This window comes from Kogia breviceps, chromosome 16 (assembly GCF_026419965.1).
Source record: "Kogia breviceps isolate mKogBre1 chromosome 16, mKogBre1 haplotype 1, whole genome shotgun sequence".
Lineage (NCBI taxonomy): Eukaryota > Metazoa > Chordata > Mammalia > Artiodactyla > Physeteridae > Kogia > Kogia breviceps.
The window spans coordinates 68,238,815-68,256,673 of NC_081325.1; the positions used below are offsets into that span (position 1 = coordinate 68,238,815).

At 41.4% G+C, this 17,859-nt stretch overlaps 1 protein-coding gene across 1 annotated transcript in view; it reads left to right on the plus strand.

Annotated features, from left to right (window-relative positions):
- The first annotated feature begins 15,674 nt into the window (after nucleotides 1-15,674).
- The window catches only part of UBAC2 (UBA domain containing 2), a 160,565-nt gene continuing 158,380 nt past the window's right edge, over nucleotides 15,675-17,859 (plus strand). The window contains 2 exon segments of the mRNA XM_059041971.2: nucleotides 15,675-15,823; nucleotides 15,825-15,898. Coding sequence (XP_058897954.1) covers nucleotides 15,720-15,823; nucleotides 15,825-15,898 — 178 coding nt within the window. The 5' untranslated portion in view covers nucleotides 15,675-15,719.

The following is a 17,859-nucleotide window of genomic DNA, read 5'->3' on the forward strand; positions in this document are numbered from 1 at the left end:
TCTACACTAGTTGAGAGTCCAGCTGGGATTTGAAGCCAGGCTCCCGGCTCTGAGCATTAGACCACTACAGTGTACTACCCTGTTCAACTCCCAAAAGTTGAACAGATACCTAGAGTTGTTCAACTCTTACAATATATCAAGATGCTAGAGGACATAACTACCTATTTATATTTTAAGTACATAACACATTTGTGTTCACGTTTTAAGATGATAAAGAACATGCAGTGTATGGTAACAGTATACAAATCATTTCTTTAAATAGAATTGTTGATTAAAAGCCCTGAACTTTTAAATTTGGCATGATGGATTGTTAGCTGGAGTTCATATAAACTACTGGTTGATGGTAGGGGGGGCAGTTGTTCTGCTGTGAATTTGCTTGGAATAATTTTTAAAATGATACCTTTTACGTTATAAATTGAGATAGATTATTTTCTTTATCCACCCAGCTCTTGAGTTGACTGGCAGATTGTATTAGAACTTCTTTTCCTTTCCTTTAGGAAGTCTGGAGTAAGGGGTTAGACCTTGTCAGTTATCATCAGAAACATATCATCATCAATGATATTTTATGCCTCTCTTTTATATGTAGAGTCTCATATACCATTTAAGCTCCACGGTGTAAGAATAATATGGAATATTGGAGAGGAATTTAAAAAAGAATAAAAATGATCAAAGGGTTAAAAAGTTATAGAAATGTTTAGTCTGGAGAAGAGGAGGCTGAAGGTGTTTGGAAAAGTCACTTCAAAAATGACTAAGGAATCAGGAGGACATTGAACAGACGTCTAGTTAGCTGGTGGCCAGTGGAGCAGGTTTGGTTAAGGATATTACTCAGAGCAACTGCAAGGGAATAAACTAGGGGCATCAGCACCAGAGATGAGGGTTATAACCAATGATGGGCATGTTTTAGTTTGGAGAATTAGACCTAGTGATGGGACCACAGGTTCATCTACAGAGGGAGGTCAAGGTGGGAGCCGTGACTGTGGCAATGGTGGGTGTCAGGTGAGGAGGCGCTGAATCCAGGAGAGTGAGTAACTGGTAGTTTCTCCTTGATGCTGGAGCGACCAGAAAACAACAGCCTTAACTTAAAGCAGTTCTAGATTTTGTGAGCATCGTGATCATGAGCAGAAAGATTTTATCAGTGCGTTTCTGGGTTCATGGTCTTATCATCAGACACATGGCATATGAGATCAAACATTTGTCACCTTTGGGACAAGGGGGTTGTTAGAAAGAGCAGGTGAGCTGTGGCCCTGTGGTTGGTGGGCAGAAGTAAAAGCTCATCTTTACCTAGGTGGAAATTAAGAAAGAGGAAAGGGGGAACAGATGAATACCAGATGGAATAAGATATTTTAAAATATGAATTAGGGGACTTCCCTGGCGGTCCAATGGTTAAGACTCCGCGCTTCCAATGCAGGGGGTACAGGTTTGATCCCTGATCGGGGAACTAAGATCCTATATGCTGTGCAGCACAGCCAAAATCTATCTATCTATCTATCTATCTATCTATCTATCTATCTATCTATCTATCTATCTCTATGTATCTATATATAGATCTATATATCTATATCTATAAATCTATATATAGATATAGATGTATGAATTAAAGAGAAGAGATGAGTGTTGCCTAGTACTGCCATAAAAAGCACACAACTGGGTCTCCCTGGTGTCGCAGTGGTTGAGAGTCCGCCTGCCAATGCAGGGGACACGGGTTCGTGCCCCGGTCCGGGAGGATCCCACATGCTGAGGAGCGGCTGGGCCCGTGAGCCATGGCCGCTGAGCCTGCGCGTCCGGAGCCTGTGCTCCGCAACGGGAGAGGCCACAACAGTGAGACGCCCGCACACAGAAAAAAAAAAACAAAAAAACCCCACACACCTAGGTGGCTTAAAACAGAAATTTATTGTCTCACAGTTCTGGAGGCTGTGCTTCCCCTGAAACCTATATGGGAGAATCCTTCCCTGCTTTTTCCATTTTCTGGTGTTTTCCCAGAAATCCCTGGTGTTCCTTGGCTTGGAGATACAGCACTTCAATCCCTGCCTTGGTGGTCACATGGCATTGTTCCTGTGTCCGCCTGGGACACTTTCTTATAAGGACATCAGTCATGTTGGACTTTGGTCCCACCTACTGCATTATGACATCATCTTAACTAATTACATCTGCAATTACCCTTTGTGCAAATAGGATCACATTCTCAGGTACTGGGGATTAGGACTTCAACATACCTATTTTGGGGGGGCTACACAATTCAACTCACAACAGGGAGAGAACTGAAGATGCAGGTAAAAGAGAGTCCTGGGTTTAGTTTTACATAATAAAAATAGAAAAGCTAAAATCAATTAGCAAAATTAAATGGCATATGATGGTTGTCAGTCTTTAGTACTTTATTTTGTATCTCCAGCTTATTTCCTGAAATTTAGGAAATATTGCCAGGTTTTCTCTCTCTCTTTTTTTTTTAACCAGCTGCTATGGTAATGATACTGTTCCACGTATGCATATTTCTGTTGTATTCCTATGGATTTACTATAGTAAATATTACTAATAATGGAAATAAGAGTGATAAGGAGTTTCCTACACAAAATTGTTATGATTATCTCAGTTTGGGAAAAGAAGAAATAGAAGATTAAATGAATATGACTTGTTTTAGAACATTATGTTGAACACATCAAATCAATGTGCTCTTACTGGTCGGCATGACCTGGCCATGAGATGCACAGCAGAATTAAACATTTGAGCCAATAATGACCCTCACATTTCTGAGTAAGCCAGAGAGAGATAAGCTCCCACTTCTTGATACAACCCTGGAGGAAGTAGATCTTGGGCGCTGGCCTTGCTGTGATGGACAGGAGGTGGCTGAGCAGTTTCAAAAGAGGAGATACCCTGGGCAGGGGATGAGATTATGAAGTTTGGCATGTCTGTCCTGTTTTGATGAAGCCCTGAAATCCAGCTTGCACCCTGTCAAGGATCCAGGGCAGAAGTCCAAGAGAAGTCACTTATGTGACTTCTCTTATGTGGCATAAATCCCCAGCCATATCCATCAAGGGAAGGAAAACGCTAGCCCATAAAAATGTCCTGCCCTGGGGCCTGGGGTAAGAGGATAAGGGGAATTGGTCATTTGGCCTCACTTCCTTCTTTCCACGTTTAGCAGATGCTGGTGATGTCCCAACCGTATCCTCTTCGCCCACGCTGAAGGTCACCTAGAGCTTCAGTGGACAATTGTCATAAAAATACTTGTATCTCTCTGCCTGAGCACTCTCTCTGGATGCAGGAGCATGGCTGAAAGCGCAGGAGGGTTTATAACCCCCAGGAGCAGACCTCACTCAATGAGAAAGGGAGTTGGTGTGGACTAGCCCGGCTTCCTTGGTGGTTGGTGAGGCAGTTTTGAGGTATGTTTTGTTGTCTCCTAAGTCTCTAGTAGGACTTAGTTCCAAGTGCCCACAGTTGTAACCAACTCGTTACTGACTACCCTCTTCCTTATCTCACTTCCCTAGTTCCTCATCATGCTTCCTAGGGTCACCTCTCAAGTAGAGAGGTGGGATTTGCACCCAAATCCTTGTCTCAAGGTTGTTTTTGGGGGGAACACAAACGAATAGCACTATATCCAATATCCCCTTTGAATGAGGAGTATTCAATTTGTGTAAACAACATGGATGGGCTAGGAAATGAAGGTGTGGTATTGACAACCTTGCAATGGAAAGCTAGGAATCTGCTCCACTTTTATTACTGCACTGCACTATGAGCAAGAGCCCATCCACTTGGTCAAAATTACCCTCAGAGAAAAAAATGGATAAGGAATAGAATGATCCTGTTTGTGAACAATATGATTATAACTTATAAATATTCTAACCAATGGTTAGTGTTATGGAATATGTATGGTTGTATTAAGATAATTAGAAGCTTCTATGTCTCCTATTTATGTCATATACCTAAAAACAAGACATAAGAAAATGTCTTATATATCTGATATGTAATTTTGAAGATGACCTAAGACTGCATTGTCTTTATTCACATTAGGCCATCCAGAATCCAATTCCAGTTTGTCAAATGTATCCATGGCATAAATTGTATACATCTAGTCTAATGGTTCTCAGTCTTAGGAGAACCAACTCTCCCTTTTATAACAAATATTCTACAATTCTGTTTTTAATATCCTAAATGAAAGTCAAGAAAAATATGCTATACATAATTTTAATAATCAATAAAACACCCTTACTTTGATGTGATGAAACAAAGGAAAGAAATGTATGAGAAAATAATACATATTTTGATCTGTGGGTGTTTGGACATGACTACACTAGGAGATAGATGCCTGCATTCACCTGTAAATATATTAGTTTTTCTATAAGAGAAGTAAGAAGATCAGCAGTGATGCCACACAGGATGTATAGAAAAATAACTAATGGAGGATGAGAAGGTACAAGTGTGGTACCAAGAGACCAGACATCTTTGTATGTGACATGAGAAAGAGAAGTAACCTTCACTTAGCCTCCAAGAAAGAGCAGATGGTCAGGGTGAAGAAGACGAGGAAGTTTGACTGTCTCACAATCAGTCTTCTTATTAGTTGCTCTAACATACTTCCCTATGTTTTGAGGGGTAGTGATGAAGTTTGATAGAAAACTGATTTCCTGTTTTGAAATCCCGCCACATGTTACGGCATAAGTTCTGTCTCTAAAACTCAGACCCTGGAGACCACATCCTTTACTATGTGACAGAACACAGAGATGAAAAAGGAAGAAAGAAAAAAAGGAAAGAAGGAAGGAAGAGGGGGAGGGAGAGAAAGAAGGAAGGAAAGAAGAAAAAAGGAAAGAAGGAAAGAACTCTAGAGAAATGATGCAGTGGACTTCTCAGGTGGGTCCTGGAGGAAGACTGGGGGGGAAAAGGCACATCAACCCATCACTTCCGTAAAAAAACCCCACACCCTGATTTCCATATGTAATTTTCTCAGCACAGCTTTCTTACCATTGTGCTACACAAACGAGAAAACCAGAGGCAGGATGGTGCAGTGGTGTCAGTGCCGTCATGAGTCCCGACTGCGTGAGAGCATACTTCCAACCGCAGCTCTTGCTCTGCCACCAGAGCCTTTGCCCACTCACGTCAGGGGCTGGAAGTGCTGGGGAATCGCACCGCTGGGGGGTAGCCCTTAGTAACTGATGGGGGTCAGCGGATGAATACTCCAGCCGCCTCCCCCTCTGGCACCATGGCCGTGGGGCGCTGGCTCAGTTACCCACAGTACTAATTTTTCTGATAATTCATCTCTATTGGCATCCATCCTTCCCTTCCCATTCTCCCAGTGGTCTTTTCTAGGACCACTGCCAGAGAAACTTGAAACTGAATTTGAAACTTTGCATCAGAATCTGCTTTTGGGGAGACCCCAAACTAAAACAGATGGTAATAATCTGAAATATTTTTGAAAATCTGATTGATGAAATTTAATGATGTCCTAATTCTGTTAAAAGAAATCTCAGATGTTCTGTTACATTTTGCTGCTTTTGCCAGAATTGTTTAGTGAAACTCTAAACCTAAATATGCCTTTGGAAATACTATAATAAATAATGTAGCTCCCATGTTAAAGGAGGATGAATGGAAGTCCTAGCTGAATCCAAATCTTTCCATAATTAAATAATTCTTTCATCCCCAAATCATGTTTTAGCCCAATTAACATTTTCTGCAAACATTGGCTAATATCTTTCACCATTTTCAAGTGGATTAATCACCAAATCTGATATTGTAGATCCATACTGACTTTTAGATCTACTCATTATCTTAAAATAGCATCAAAATTAGCAATATAATCCCAAATTGGTATCTTAGACCTAGTCTATCTGCTATAGATAAAGGCACTGGAAAATTCCTGGAAAATTCACCGTGAATTAAAACTCTGCAAGGCATACATGTTTACATGTGAATTAGAATTGGTTCTTGACTCAAATAAATACAAAAGAGCTTTTACCTACATAAGAAGCGTGAGCTGGTAGAGTCAAAAGTTAGTTAGGAAAGAAAACAATTGCTTTTTTTGTAAAAAGGTTTTGTCTGGCATCAGTGGACCCAATGCAGTATTTCCCAGTTCACTGTGACAACCAAAAATACCCTTACGTATTTCCCAAATGCTCCCTACTCATTAAACATGTGTTATGAATATTATTGTATCATTAAAAAGATGCAACTACTCTTTAAAAAGCTTCCACACCTACTTTCTCATCAATATTGATTTTATAGATATTCTATGCTGAAAGTGCATTTGAAGCAGTATGAAGCCTACTTTATCCAAGTACTGACCATCAACCCTAGTCATTAACTACTGATTCCTCCAAAAAGTAGCTGACTAGAATCCCTGGGAATTTGGAAGGGGGATCCTAAGCCAGAACGTTGGATAGGTTATGGCCTAATAACCTTATGGCATGGTAGCTGTCATCTGTTCAGAACTTGTTACTTCGGAAGTTCGTGATTCTTATTTTTGTTGTTGTTGTTGGCCCCCTCTGCTACTTAGTAATCTTCAGGAAAATTCCAGTTTATCTCTGCTATTTGAAAGGAATACTATGCCAAAGGCAGGGTGAAACATATAGGAAAATGGGCTTATCCGGGATTTTGGTCAGCAGCCTTCCCCCAGCACTCACCTGGAGATTTTCTTTCTGATGCTAAAACCTTAGAGAAGCTGTGTTTTATTTTATTAAAGGAAGACAACACCTTCACACCAAGAGACTCAAAATGGGTCAGATACCACATGTGTACAACACGTTCCCTACCCGGGAAGGGGCTGACCCTCTCAAGTGTGTCGCTATCACCCCAAAATGTAGAAAGCAGATCAATAAGACATAGCGAGGCAAATGATGATTCCTAGTAATTGACAGAATTAGGTCTCCATAAATATGATCCAGAGAAGACTCAAAGTAGGAATATAGGCATGGACAACAGAAATGATATACAGGAAGAGATCTGGGACTGTGTGATACAGGTTAGATGAATTACACTAGTTACTGTAGCGTTTCTCAACCTGCACTACTGACATTTTGGGCAGGAGAATTCTTTACTGTGGTAGGCCGTCCTGTGTATTGTAGGATGTTGAGCAGGATCCCTGGCCTCTGCCCATTAGATGCCGGTAGCAGTCTCCTCCCCCAATTCTCACACCAAAATTGTTTCCCAATATTGGCAAGAGTTCCCTGGAGGCTAAAATCGGCCCCTGTTGAGAATCACTGCTTTTCAGACTTCAGTGTGCATAGGATCAGCTGGGAGTCTTCTACACACTGCTTTAATAGGTCTGCGGTAGGGCCTGGCACTCTCTAGTCCAAACAAGATCCCAGGTGAGATCGATGCTGCCTGCCCAAGGGCAACACTTGCTTCGTTTAAGGCAAACTTACAGCCTTCTACCAGTCAACACACCCGGGTCCTCAGAATGCAAAGGAGATGTACATTCAGGGTATGAAGTGTTGAAAATACTTTCAAGCAAGATCTGCATACCAAATTGAGTTATCATGTATTTAATTAAGCATGTTTAAGAACTGAACATAAATAAGTGAGGGGTTTGTATTTGTTTTTTTAAACTTCAGAGTGCTTTATCTCCTAATTCAGCAGTTCTCGAAACTTTTGGTCTTCGGATCCCTTTAACACTCTTAAAAATAATTGAGAACTGCAAGAGCTTTTGTTAACATGGGTTTGTATCTACTGGTATTTACCGGATTAGAAATTAACTAAGAAAATGAGTAAATTGTTTAAATATTTGAAATTAATTGAAAAATAGTATACCCAAGGATGCAGCCTCTGAGAAAGTAAGGCAGTGTTGAGACCATCAGCACTGAATATACGACTGAAACCCAGTTAGAGCCTCTATATAAACTTTTAAGATTCTGGCGGGCAGGTGCAGAGAACTACTTGTCTTAACAGCTGCAGGAGATAAAAGTCTCTTAAGTTCACAGGCCAAGGACATGCAAAAATCAAGAGCAAATGTATTTCCAGCTGTGTGGCTGGCAGGGTCTTGGTGCTCCAGCTGGGCGTCAGGCCTGCACCTCTAAGGTGGGAGAGCCGAGTTCAGGACACCGGTCCACCAGAGGCCTCCCGGCCCCACGTAATATCAATTGGTGAGAGAGATCTCTGCCTCAGTGCTAAGACCCAGCTCCACCCAACGGCCAGCAGACTCCAGTGCTGAAAGCCCAATGCCAAACAACTAGCAAGACAGGAACACAACCCCATCCGTTAGCAGAGAGGCTGCCTAAAATCATAAGGTCACAGACACCCCAAAACACACCACCGGATGCGGTCATGCCCATCAGAAAGACAAGATCCAGCTTCGTCCACCAGAACACAGGCACCAGTCCCCTCCACCAGGAAGCCTACACAACCCGCTGAACCAACCTCACCCACTGGGGGCAGACACCAAAACCAACGGGAACTACAAACCTGCAGCCTAAGAAAAGGAGACCCCAGATACAGTCAGTTAAGCAAAATGAGAAGACAGAGACATACACAGCAGATGAAGGAGCAAAGAAAAACCCCACCAGACCAAACAAATGAAGAGGGAATAGGCAGTCTACCTGAAAAAGAATTCAGAGTAATGATAGTAAAGATGATCCAAAATCTTGGAAATAGAATGGAGAAAATATAAGAAACATTTAACAAGGACCTAGAAGAACTAAAGAGCAAACAAACAATGATGAACAACAAAATAAATGAAATTAAAAATTCTCTAGAAGGAATCAATAGCAGAATAACTGAGGCAGAAGAACAGATAAGTGTCCTGAAGATAAAATAGTGGAAATAATTACCACAGAGCAGAATAAAGAAAAAAGAATGAAAAGAATTGAGGTCAGTCTCAGAGACCTCTGGGACAACATTAAATGCACCAACATTTGAATTATAGGGGTCCAAGAAGAAGAAGAGAAAAAGAAAGGGTCTGAGAAAATATTTGAAGAGATTATAGTTGAAAACTTCTCTAACATGGGAAAGGAAATAGTCAAGTCCAGGAAGCACAGAGAGTCCCATACAGGATAAATCCAAGGAGAAACACACCAAGACACATATTCATCAAACTATCAAAAGTTAAATACAAAGAAAAAATATTAAAAGCAGCAAGGGAAAAGCAACAAATAACATACAGGGGAATCCCCATAAGATTGACAGCTGATCTTTCAGCAGAAACTCTGCAAGCCAGAAGGGAGTGGCAGGACATATTTAAAGTGATGAAAGGGAAAAACCTACAACCAGGATTACTCTACCCAGCAAGGATCTCATTCAGATTTGATGGAGAAATTAAAACCTTTACAGACAAGCAAAAGTTAAGAGAATTCAGCACCACCAAACCAGCTTTACAAGAAATGCTAAAGGAACTTCTCTAGGCAGGAAACACAAAAGAAGGAAAAGACCTACAAAAAGAAACCCAAAACAATTAAGAAAATGGTAACAGGAAGACACATATCGATAAATACCTTAAATGTAAATGGATTAAATGCTCTAACCAAAAGACATAGATTGGCTGAATGGATACAAAAATAAGACCCATATACATGCTGTCTACAAGAGACCCACTTCAGACCTAGGGACATATACAGACTGAAAGGAGGGCATGGAAAAAGATATTCCATGCAAATGGAAATCAGAAGAAAGCTGGAATAGCAATTCACATATCAGACAAAATAGACTTTAAAATAAAGACTATTACAAGAGACAAAGAAGGACACTACATAATGATCAAGGGATTAATCCAAGAAGAAGATATAACAATTGTAAATATTTATGCACCCAACACAGGAGCAAATCAATACATAAAGCAAATGCTAACAGCCATAAAAGGGGAAATTGACGGTAACACAATGATAGTAGGTGACTTTAACACCCCACTTTCACCAATGGACAGATCATCCAAACCGAAAATAAATAAGGAAACACAAGCTTTAAATGACACATTACACCAAATGGACTTAATTGATATTTATAGGACATTCCATCCAAAAAACCCAAAATACACTCTTCTCAAGTGCTCATGGAACATTCTCCAGGACAGATCATATCTTGGGTCACAAATAAAGCATTGGTAAATTTAAGAAAACTGAAATCATATCAAGTATCTTTTCTGACCACAAGGCTATAAGACTAGGTATCAATTACAGGAAAAAATTGTAAAAAATACAAACACATGGAGGCTAAACTACACACTACAAAATAACCAAGAGATCACTAAAGAAATCAAAGAGGAAATCAAAAAATACTTAGAAACAAATGACAATGAAAACACAACAACCCAAAACCTATGCGATGCAGCAAAAGCAGTTCTAAGAGGGAAGTTTATAGGAATACAATCCAACCTCAGGAAACAAGAAACATCTCAAATAAACAATCTAAACTTACACCTAAAGCAATTTGAGAAAGAAGAACAAGAAAATGCCCAATGTTAGAAGAATGAAAGAAATCATAAAAATCAGATCAGAAATAAATGAAAAAGAAATGAAGGAAATGATAGCAAAGATCAATAAAACTAAAAGCTGGTTCTTTGAGAAGATAAACAAAACTGATAAACCATTAGCCAGACTCATCAAAAAAAAGGGAGAAAACTCAACCCAACAGAATTAGAAATGAAAAAGGAGAAGTAACAATGACACTGCATAAATACAAAGGATCATGAGATACTACTACAAACAACTATATGCCAATAAAATAGACAACCTGGAAGAAATGGACAAATTCTTAGAAAAGCACAACCTTCCGAGACTGAACCAGGAAGAAATAGAAAATATGAACAGACCAATCACAAGTGCTGAAATTGAAACTGTGATTTAAAATTTTCCAACAAACAAAATCCCAGGACCAGATGGCTTCACAGGTGAATTCTATCAAATATTTAGAGAAGAGCTAACACCTATCCTTCTCAAACTCTTCCAAAAGATAGCAGAGGGACAAACACTCCCAAACTCATTCTATGAGGCCACCATAACCCTGATACCAAAACCAGACAAAGATGTCACAAAGAAAGAAAACTACAGGTCAATATCACTGATAAACATAGATGCAAAAATTCTCAACAAAATACTAACAAACAGAATCAAACAGCACATTAAAAGGATCATACACCGTGATCAAGTGGGGTTTATTCCAGGAATGCAAGGATTCTTCAATATATGCAAATCAATCAATGTGATACACCATATTAACAAACTGAAGGAGAAAAACCATATTATCATCTCAATAGATGCAGAAAAAGCTTTTAACAAAATTCAACACCCATTTATTATAAAACTCTCCAGAAAGTAGGCAGAGAGGGAAGCTACCTCAACATAATAAAGGCCATAGATGACAAACCCACAGCCAACATCGTTCTCAATGGTGAAAAACTGAAACCATTTCCACTAAGATCAGGAACAAGACAAGGCTGCCCACTCTCACCGCTAGTATTCAACATAGTTTTGGAAGTTTTAGCCACAGCAATTAGAGAAGAAAAAGAAATAAGGAATCCACATTGGAAAAGAAGAAGTAAAATTGCAACTGTTTGCAGATGACATGATACTATACATAGAGAATCCTAAAGATGCTACCAGAAAACTACTAGAGCTAATCAATGAATTTGGTAAAGTAGCAGGATACAAAATTAATGCACAGAAGTCTCTTGCATTCCTATATACTAATGATGAAAAATCTGAAAAAGAAATTAAGGAAATAGCCCCATTTACCATTGCAACAAAAAGAATAAAATACCTAGGAATAAACGTACCTAAGGAGACAAAAGACCTGTATGCAGAAAACTATAAGACACTGATGAAAGAAATTAAAGATGATACAAACAGATGGAGAGATATACCATGTTCTTGGATTGGAAGAATCAACATTGTGAAAATGCCTATACTACCCAAAGCAATCTACAGATTCAATGTAATCCCTATCAAACTACTAATGGCATTTTTCACAGAACTAGAACAAAAAATTGAACAATTTGTATGGAAACACAAAAGACCCCAAAGAGCCAAAGCAATCTTGAGAAAGAAAAATGGAGCTGGAGGAATCAGGCTCCCTGACTTCAGACTATACTACAAAGCTACAGTAATCAAGACACTACGGTACTGGCACAAAAACAGAAATATAGATCAATGGAACAGGATAGAAAGCCCAGAGATAAACCCACACACATATGGTCACCTTTTCCTTGATAAAGAAGGCAAGAATATACAGTGGAGAAAAGACAGCCTCTTCAATAAGTGGTGCTGGGAAAACTGGACAGCTACATGTAAAAGAATGAAATTAGAACACTCCCTAACACCATACACAAAAATAAACTCAAAATGTATTAAAGACCTTATTGTAAAGCCAGACACTATAAAACTCTTAGAGGAAAACATAGGCAGACACTCTATGACATAAATCACAGCAAGATCCTTTTGACCCACCTCCTAGAAAAATGGAAATAGAAACCAAAATAAACAAACGGGACCTAATGAAACTTAAAAGGTTTTGCACAGCAAAGGAAACCATAAACAAGACCAAAAGACAACCCTCAGAATGGGAGAAAATATTTGCAAACGAAGCAACTGACAAAGGATTAATCTCCAAAATATACAAGCAGCTCATGCAGCTCAATATCAAAAAAAGCAAACAACCCAATCCAAAAATGGGCAGAAGACCTAAATAGACATTTCTCCAAAGAAGATATACAGATTGCCAACAAACACACGAAAGGATATTCAACATCACTAATCATTAGAGAAATGCAAATCAAAACCACAATGAGGTATCACCTCACACTGGTCAGAATGGCCATCATCAAAAAATCTACAAACAATAAATGCTGGAGAGGGTGTGGAGAAAAGGGAACCCTCTTGCACTGTTGGTGGGAATGTAAATTGATACAGCCACTATGGAGGTTCCTTAAAAAACTAAAAATAGAACTACCATATGACCCAGCAATCCCACTACTGGGCATATACCCTGAGAAAACCATAATTCAAAAAGAGTCATGTACCACAATGTTCATTACAGCACTATTTACAATAGCCAGGACATGGAAGCAACCTATGTGTCCATCAACAGATGAATGGATAAAGAAGATGTGGTACATATATACAATGGAATATTACTCAGCCATAAAAAGAAACGAAATTGAGTTATTTGTAGTGAGGTGCATGGACCTAGAGACTGTCATACAGAGTGAATTAAGTCAGAAGGAGAAAAATACCGTATGCTAACACACATATATGGAATCTAAAAAAAAAAAAGGTTCTGAAGAACCTAGGGGCAGGACAGGAATAAAGACCCAGACACAGAGAATGGACTTGAGGACACAGGGAGGGGGAAGGGTAAGCTGGGACAAAGTGAGAGAGTGGCATGTACATATATACACTACCAAATGTAAAATAGATAGCTAGTGGGAAGCAGCTGCATAGCACAGGTAGATCAGCTCCATGCTTTGTGACCACCTAGAGGGGTGGGATAGGGAGGGTGGGAGGGAGACGCAAGAGGGAGGAGATATGGGGATAAATGTATAGCTGATTCAGTTTGTTCTACAGCAGAAACTAACACAACATTGCAAAGCAATTATACTCCAATAAAAATGTTAAAAAAATAGTATACCCATTACACGTTAACATAACTAATAAATTGTTGTGAAAAATTACTGTACTTTCCCAAGCAAAAAATTATGGGGAAGAACAGCATTATTTAGCATTTTTGCAAATGTCTAACATCTGGTTTAATAGAAGACAGCTGGATTCTCATATCTGCTTCTGCTTTGTTTTTTGTGATTCACTGTTTTTTAAAAAATAAATTTATTTAGTTTATTTATTTTTGGCTTTGTCGGGTCTTCGTTGCTGCACGTGGGCTTTCTCTAGTTGCAGCGAGCAGGGGCTACTCTTTGTTGAGGTGAGCGGGCTTCTTATTGCAGTGTTTTCTCTTGTGGCGGAGCACAAGCTTTAGGCGTGTGGGCTTCAGTAGTTGTAGCACGAGAGCTCAGTAGTTGTGGCACACGGGCTCATTGCTCTGTGGCATGTGGCATCTTCCTGGTCCAAGGTTTGAACCTGTGTTCCCTGAATTGGCAGGAGGATTTTTTTTTTTTTTTTCGGTACGCAGGCCATGGCTCACGGGCCCAGCCGCTTCGCGGCATGTGGGATCTTCCCAGACCAGGGCACGAACCCGCGTCCCCTGGGATTCTCAACCACTGTGCCACCAAGGAAGCCCGTGATTCATTGTTTAAGTATATAAAGAAAATCTGGCGTAACACAGATATGAGGCTGGAAAAGAAAGCATTTTAATAGTCATTTCTGATAATATGGATATTCTTTTTTGATATGACACCGCAGCTTAACAAATGGTAGTTTCTTAAAGACTAGTTGCAATGAGAAGTCTGAAACTCTTATCTTTTGTACTGTTGACACCAAAATTTATTGGTTTATCTTGCAGTTTGAATTGATCTTTTACCCATGCATGGTTTTGTAACATCACGTACTGGTCAACTGGAAAATACTGGCTCATTAAGTTATACAACTGTTCCGAATGTGCAGTGGAAAACTCCATTGGATACTCCTGAGCGATTAAGAGTAAAAATGACAAATAATATCTTTATATCACTGTAAAGGTAGCTTTGGCGTTTGGTACTCCCTAAAGGGTGGGTGGCGGTCCCCACACCTACCATGAGAACCACTGTCCTACGGTGGCTGCAGCTGACAGCTTCTGCAAACATAAAGGACCTTGAGAGTATCATTTTACGGCAAAATAACTCAATTCGATGAATCTTAAGTTAAACATAAAACGTATTTCAAGACTGTGAACACGCTTCACGAATAAAGAAAAGCCTGAAGTAAATAAGTCACTTTATACTTTTGTCTTCTAGAAATAAATGTGTTAATATTTTGGCCCACTGTCACCTCTCCTTAAGGGCAGAGACTGTGTTTTATTACTGCCTGGCCCTTATGAGCACTCAAAAAGAATTTTTCTTTTTAAAAAGTATACCGTACATAGTTTTGTAGCCTATCCTTTTCATTTAGCCTCAGAGTTGGTCAGTTTCCCCATATATGTTCTTTAACTACTGCATAACATTAACGTTTTCAAGCTCAAACTCACTTTAAAAACCGTGACTTCGCTTTGGCAAGGAGTAAAAATTTTGCAAGGGAAAAAAAATTAAACGACATGGGTCCAGAGGACTCCAGGGAAGAAGTTTGGGGTTAAGGGTCGCTCCGCCACAGACTCACCGCGCCTGGGACACCTGGACACAGGCCACCGCGGCGGGGAGGGGTGAGGGTCCAGCCCCATGGCACTTGGCGCTTTTTCGGGGGCTTTCGCGCGGGACCGACATGGGAAAAGAGGGGGGCAGCTGGACGGCCCCGCTCCTCACGACAGGGAGGGTCTTCAAGCTCCGGCTCTCCTTCCCTCAGAGGAGCTGCCTCTCCTGCACTTGTCTGGGCACCGGAACTCGAGACAGTTCTCTCAACAGTCGTCCGGGGAGCCAGCTCCCGGGACGGCCCAGAAAGACTGAGCATGCGTGGAACGCACCGGGCGTGCAGTCCCGGGAGAGGTTAGAGGTCGCGAGGAACATCACCTCGCCGGCATTCCAGAGAAATTAGCTGCTTTGGTGGCTCCACAGGACGAGTGGCGGCGCTGAAGCACTAGTGTGCGGGTCCCAGGAGTTACACCCGCTCCTCCCACGGCATCCCACTCCTTTTCCAAGGCTCCCGCGGCCGTCGGAAAAACCCGGAGAGGCGGACCACTTTCGCTTCGCACGCACTTCCCTTCTCCGGCCGGAAGGGAAGGGGGCAGACGAGCACCGCATGCGCTGTTCGCAGGCGGCCCCTGGAGTGGAGTCGAGTTGGTGGTTTCGTCGGCCCGGCCGGAGTGCGCCTGCGCGGTCCCCGGGTTCCCTCCACCTCCGCTTCCCCTCCCCCTGTCCCCCGCGGGGCCTCTGGGTCCGGCGGGACCATGTTCACCAGCACCGGTTCCAGTGGGCTTTGTGAGTACCGGACGCCGCCATCCTGGCTGTCCCCTACGCACCACACTGGGTACCTCCTTGAGGAGGCTGGAGGCAGCGGGGACTCTCACGGTTGCAGGCGGTTTGGGGGCGATCTGCCGTCCCTGTGCCAGAACCTTGGTAGTTCTTGCCCGTGGGGGCAGCGGACACCGCCCCCATTTCAGCCTGGAGGGGTCAGTGGGGACTGAGTCCGCCGCCAGCCCCCCACCTGTGAGCCCCAGGTGCGATGCTCAGATGCTCCTGGGGCTGCTGCAGGTGGGCTGGGCAGTGCGGGTCGGGCTGGGTTACCCTGGTCTTATGGCCCGGCCCCTGCCCTCAGCGGTAGGTTTGCCAGCTAGAAAGAAGAGGCTGCCCGGGTGGAAGCGATGCTGGAAGCCTGCTCCCTTCCCAGTCATCTTGCTCCATTCATTTAGGCTACAGAGGGACCGAACTGGCTCTCCCCCGGATGCGAATTCCAACCTCTGCTTCTTCAGGAGCTGACCCCTTAGTTTTACTTAGATTTTTTTTTTGCTCCTCAGTCTCTCTTAGGAGTTTTTAGACAAACAAAAACTGATTAAAGTACTTGAATGTGGAAGGAAGTTTGGAAGTAGTTTGGCACAAAAGCAGAGACTTTGCTGCTGGATGTTGCTGTATTTTACTGGAGTGTCAGCTGTGGAGTGTCAGCAGATAGAGGGCAGAGAAATACATATAGCCTTTTAAACGACTTTCTTTTTCTCGTTGAAATGGCTTAATTGACTTTTGATAAGGTGGACTGTATGTTAACTAAACAGCACTGAGATTAGGCACTGATACAGCAACAGTGAATTGTTTGAATAGCTATAATTTTTGCAATTGCTTGTCACTGTTAACGCTTCATATCGCTATACGTGTTAAGTTAATCTTACTGAGTACAGAGGCAGTTCACATTTCCAAATATTAATGATCTGTTGTGAATGTTAGGAATCTTTTTCTGAGAATACATTTCTTGCCCTGGGAGTAAGTGAGTATCAGGGCAGCGGGCATAATTATAAATCTTCCTCACTTCTCAGGTTTTGAAGTGGGTTTAATATTTGTGATTTCCCTTGTTTCATACTTAATTTGATTTATGGCATCTTTCAGGCATTGGCCTCAGAGTATGTTACAACTACTAGGTAATTAATCTTCCCCAAACTACCCTTTAGAAAAAGAACATGACTGTTGAAACTGATAGTCAAAAGGTGGTGTGATTTTCCTGGCATCTGTGAGCCATACACTGGTGGATATGAAATTAATGGTAAAATTCTTCAGTTTTATTTGTTTTCATTCATCATTTTGACCTATCCTTCCTTGCTGACCAAAACACATTAAAGAATTTAAAAGGCAAGCAAAATCTGTTATTGGTTACTATGCTGTATTAGCTATTATGTTGGCAAAGTGTATTCAGATTTGATACAGGGTGACTCTTGGGGAAGGTAGTAATAGTGATTACCTGTGGCACATGGTTGATGAGTATTGAATTCTAGGAGCCAAACTGCTACCCAGGGAGAGGCCTAGGCCAAAGGCTCCTCCTTAGCTGTCTTGCCGTTTTTCTAAAATAAGTGTATCCACAGCATAAGAATTGATGGAATGGCCATTCCTCAGAAGTCCATGTCTTATATGCTCATTTAACAAACATTTTGAGCATCTCGGAAACTGCGAGGGGCTGGGAATGTGACATTAGACAAGTCTCGGTCCCGGTGTTTGCAGAGCTTACAATGGTGTTTAGGCACTGGTTTTCCAAGACTGGTCTTTCGGCAAGTCTGGGTGGGAAAATTTACTTCGCTTTGAAATTTTTCTTTGCAATGCGCCCCACTGAGAGGGAAGTGATTTCCTTTAGATAAGTTGTGTAGCCCTTTGGTAATTCAGAGTTCTGATCCTGAGTAAGTGTCCCGAGGATGAATAATCTGCCTAGCAGTGCCCCCAGGGATGCTGAATAACGTTCTCTT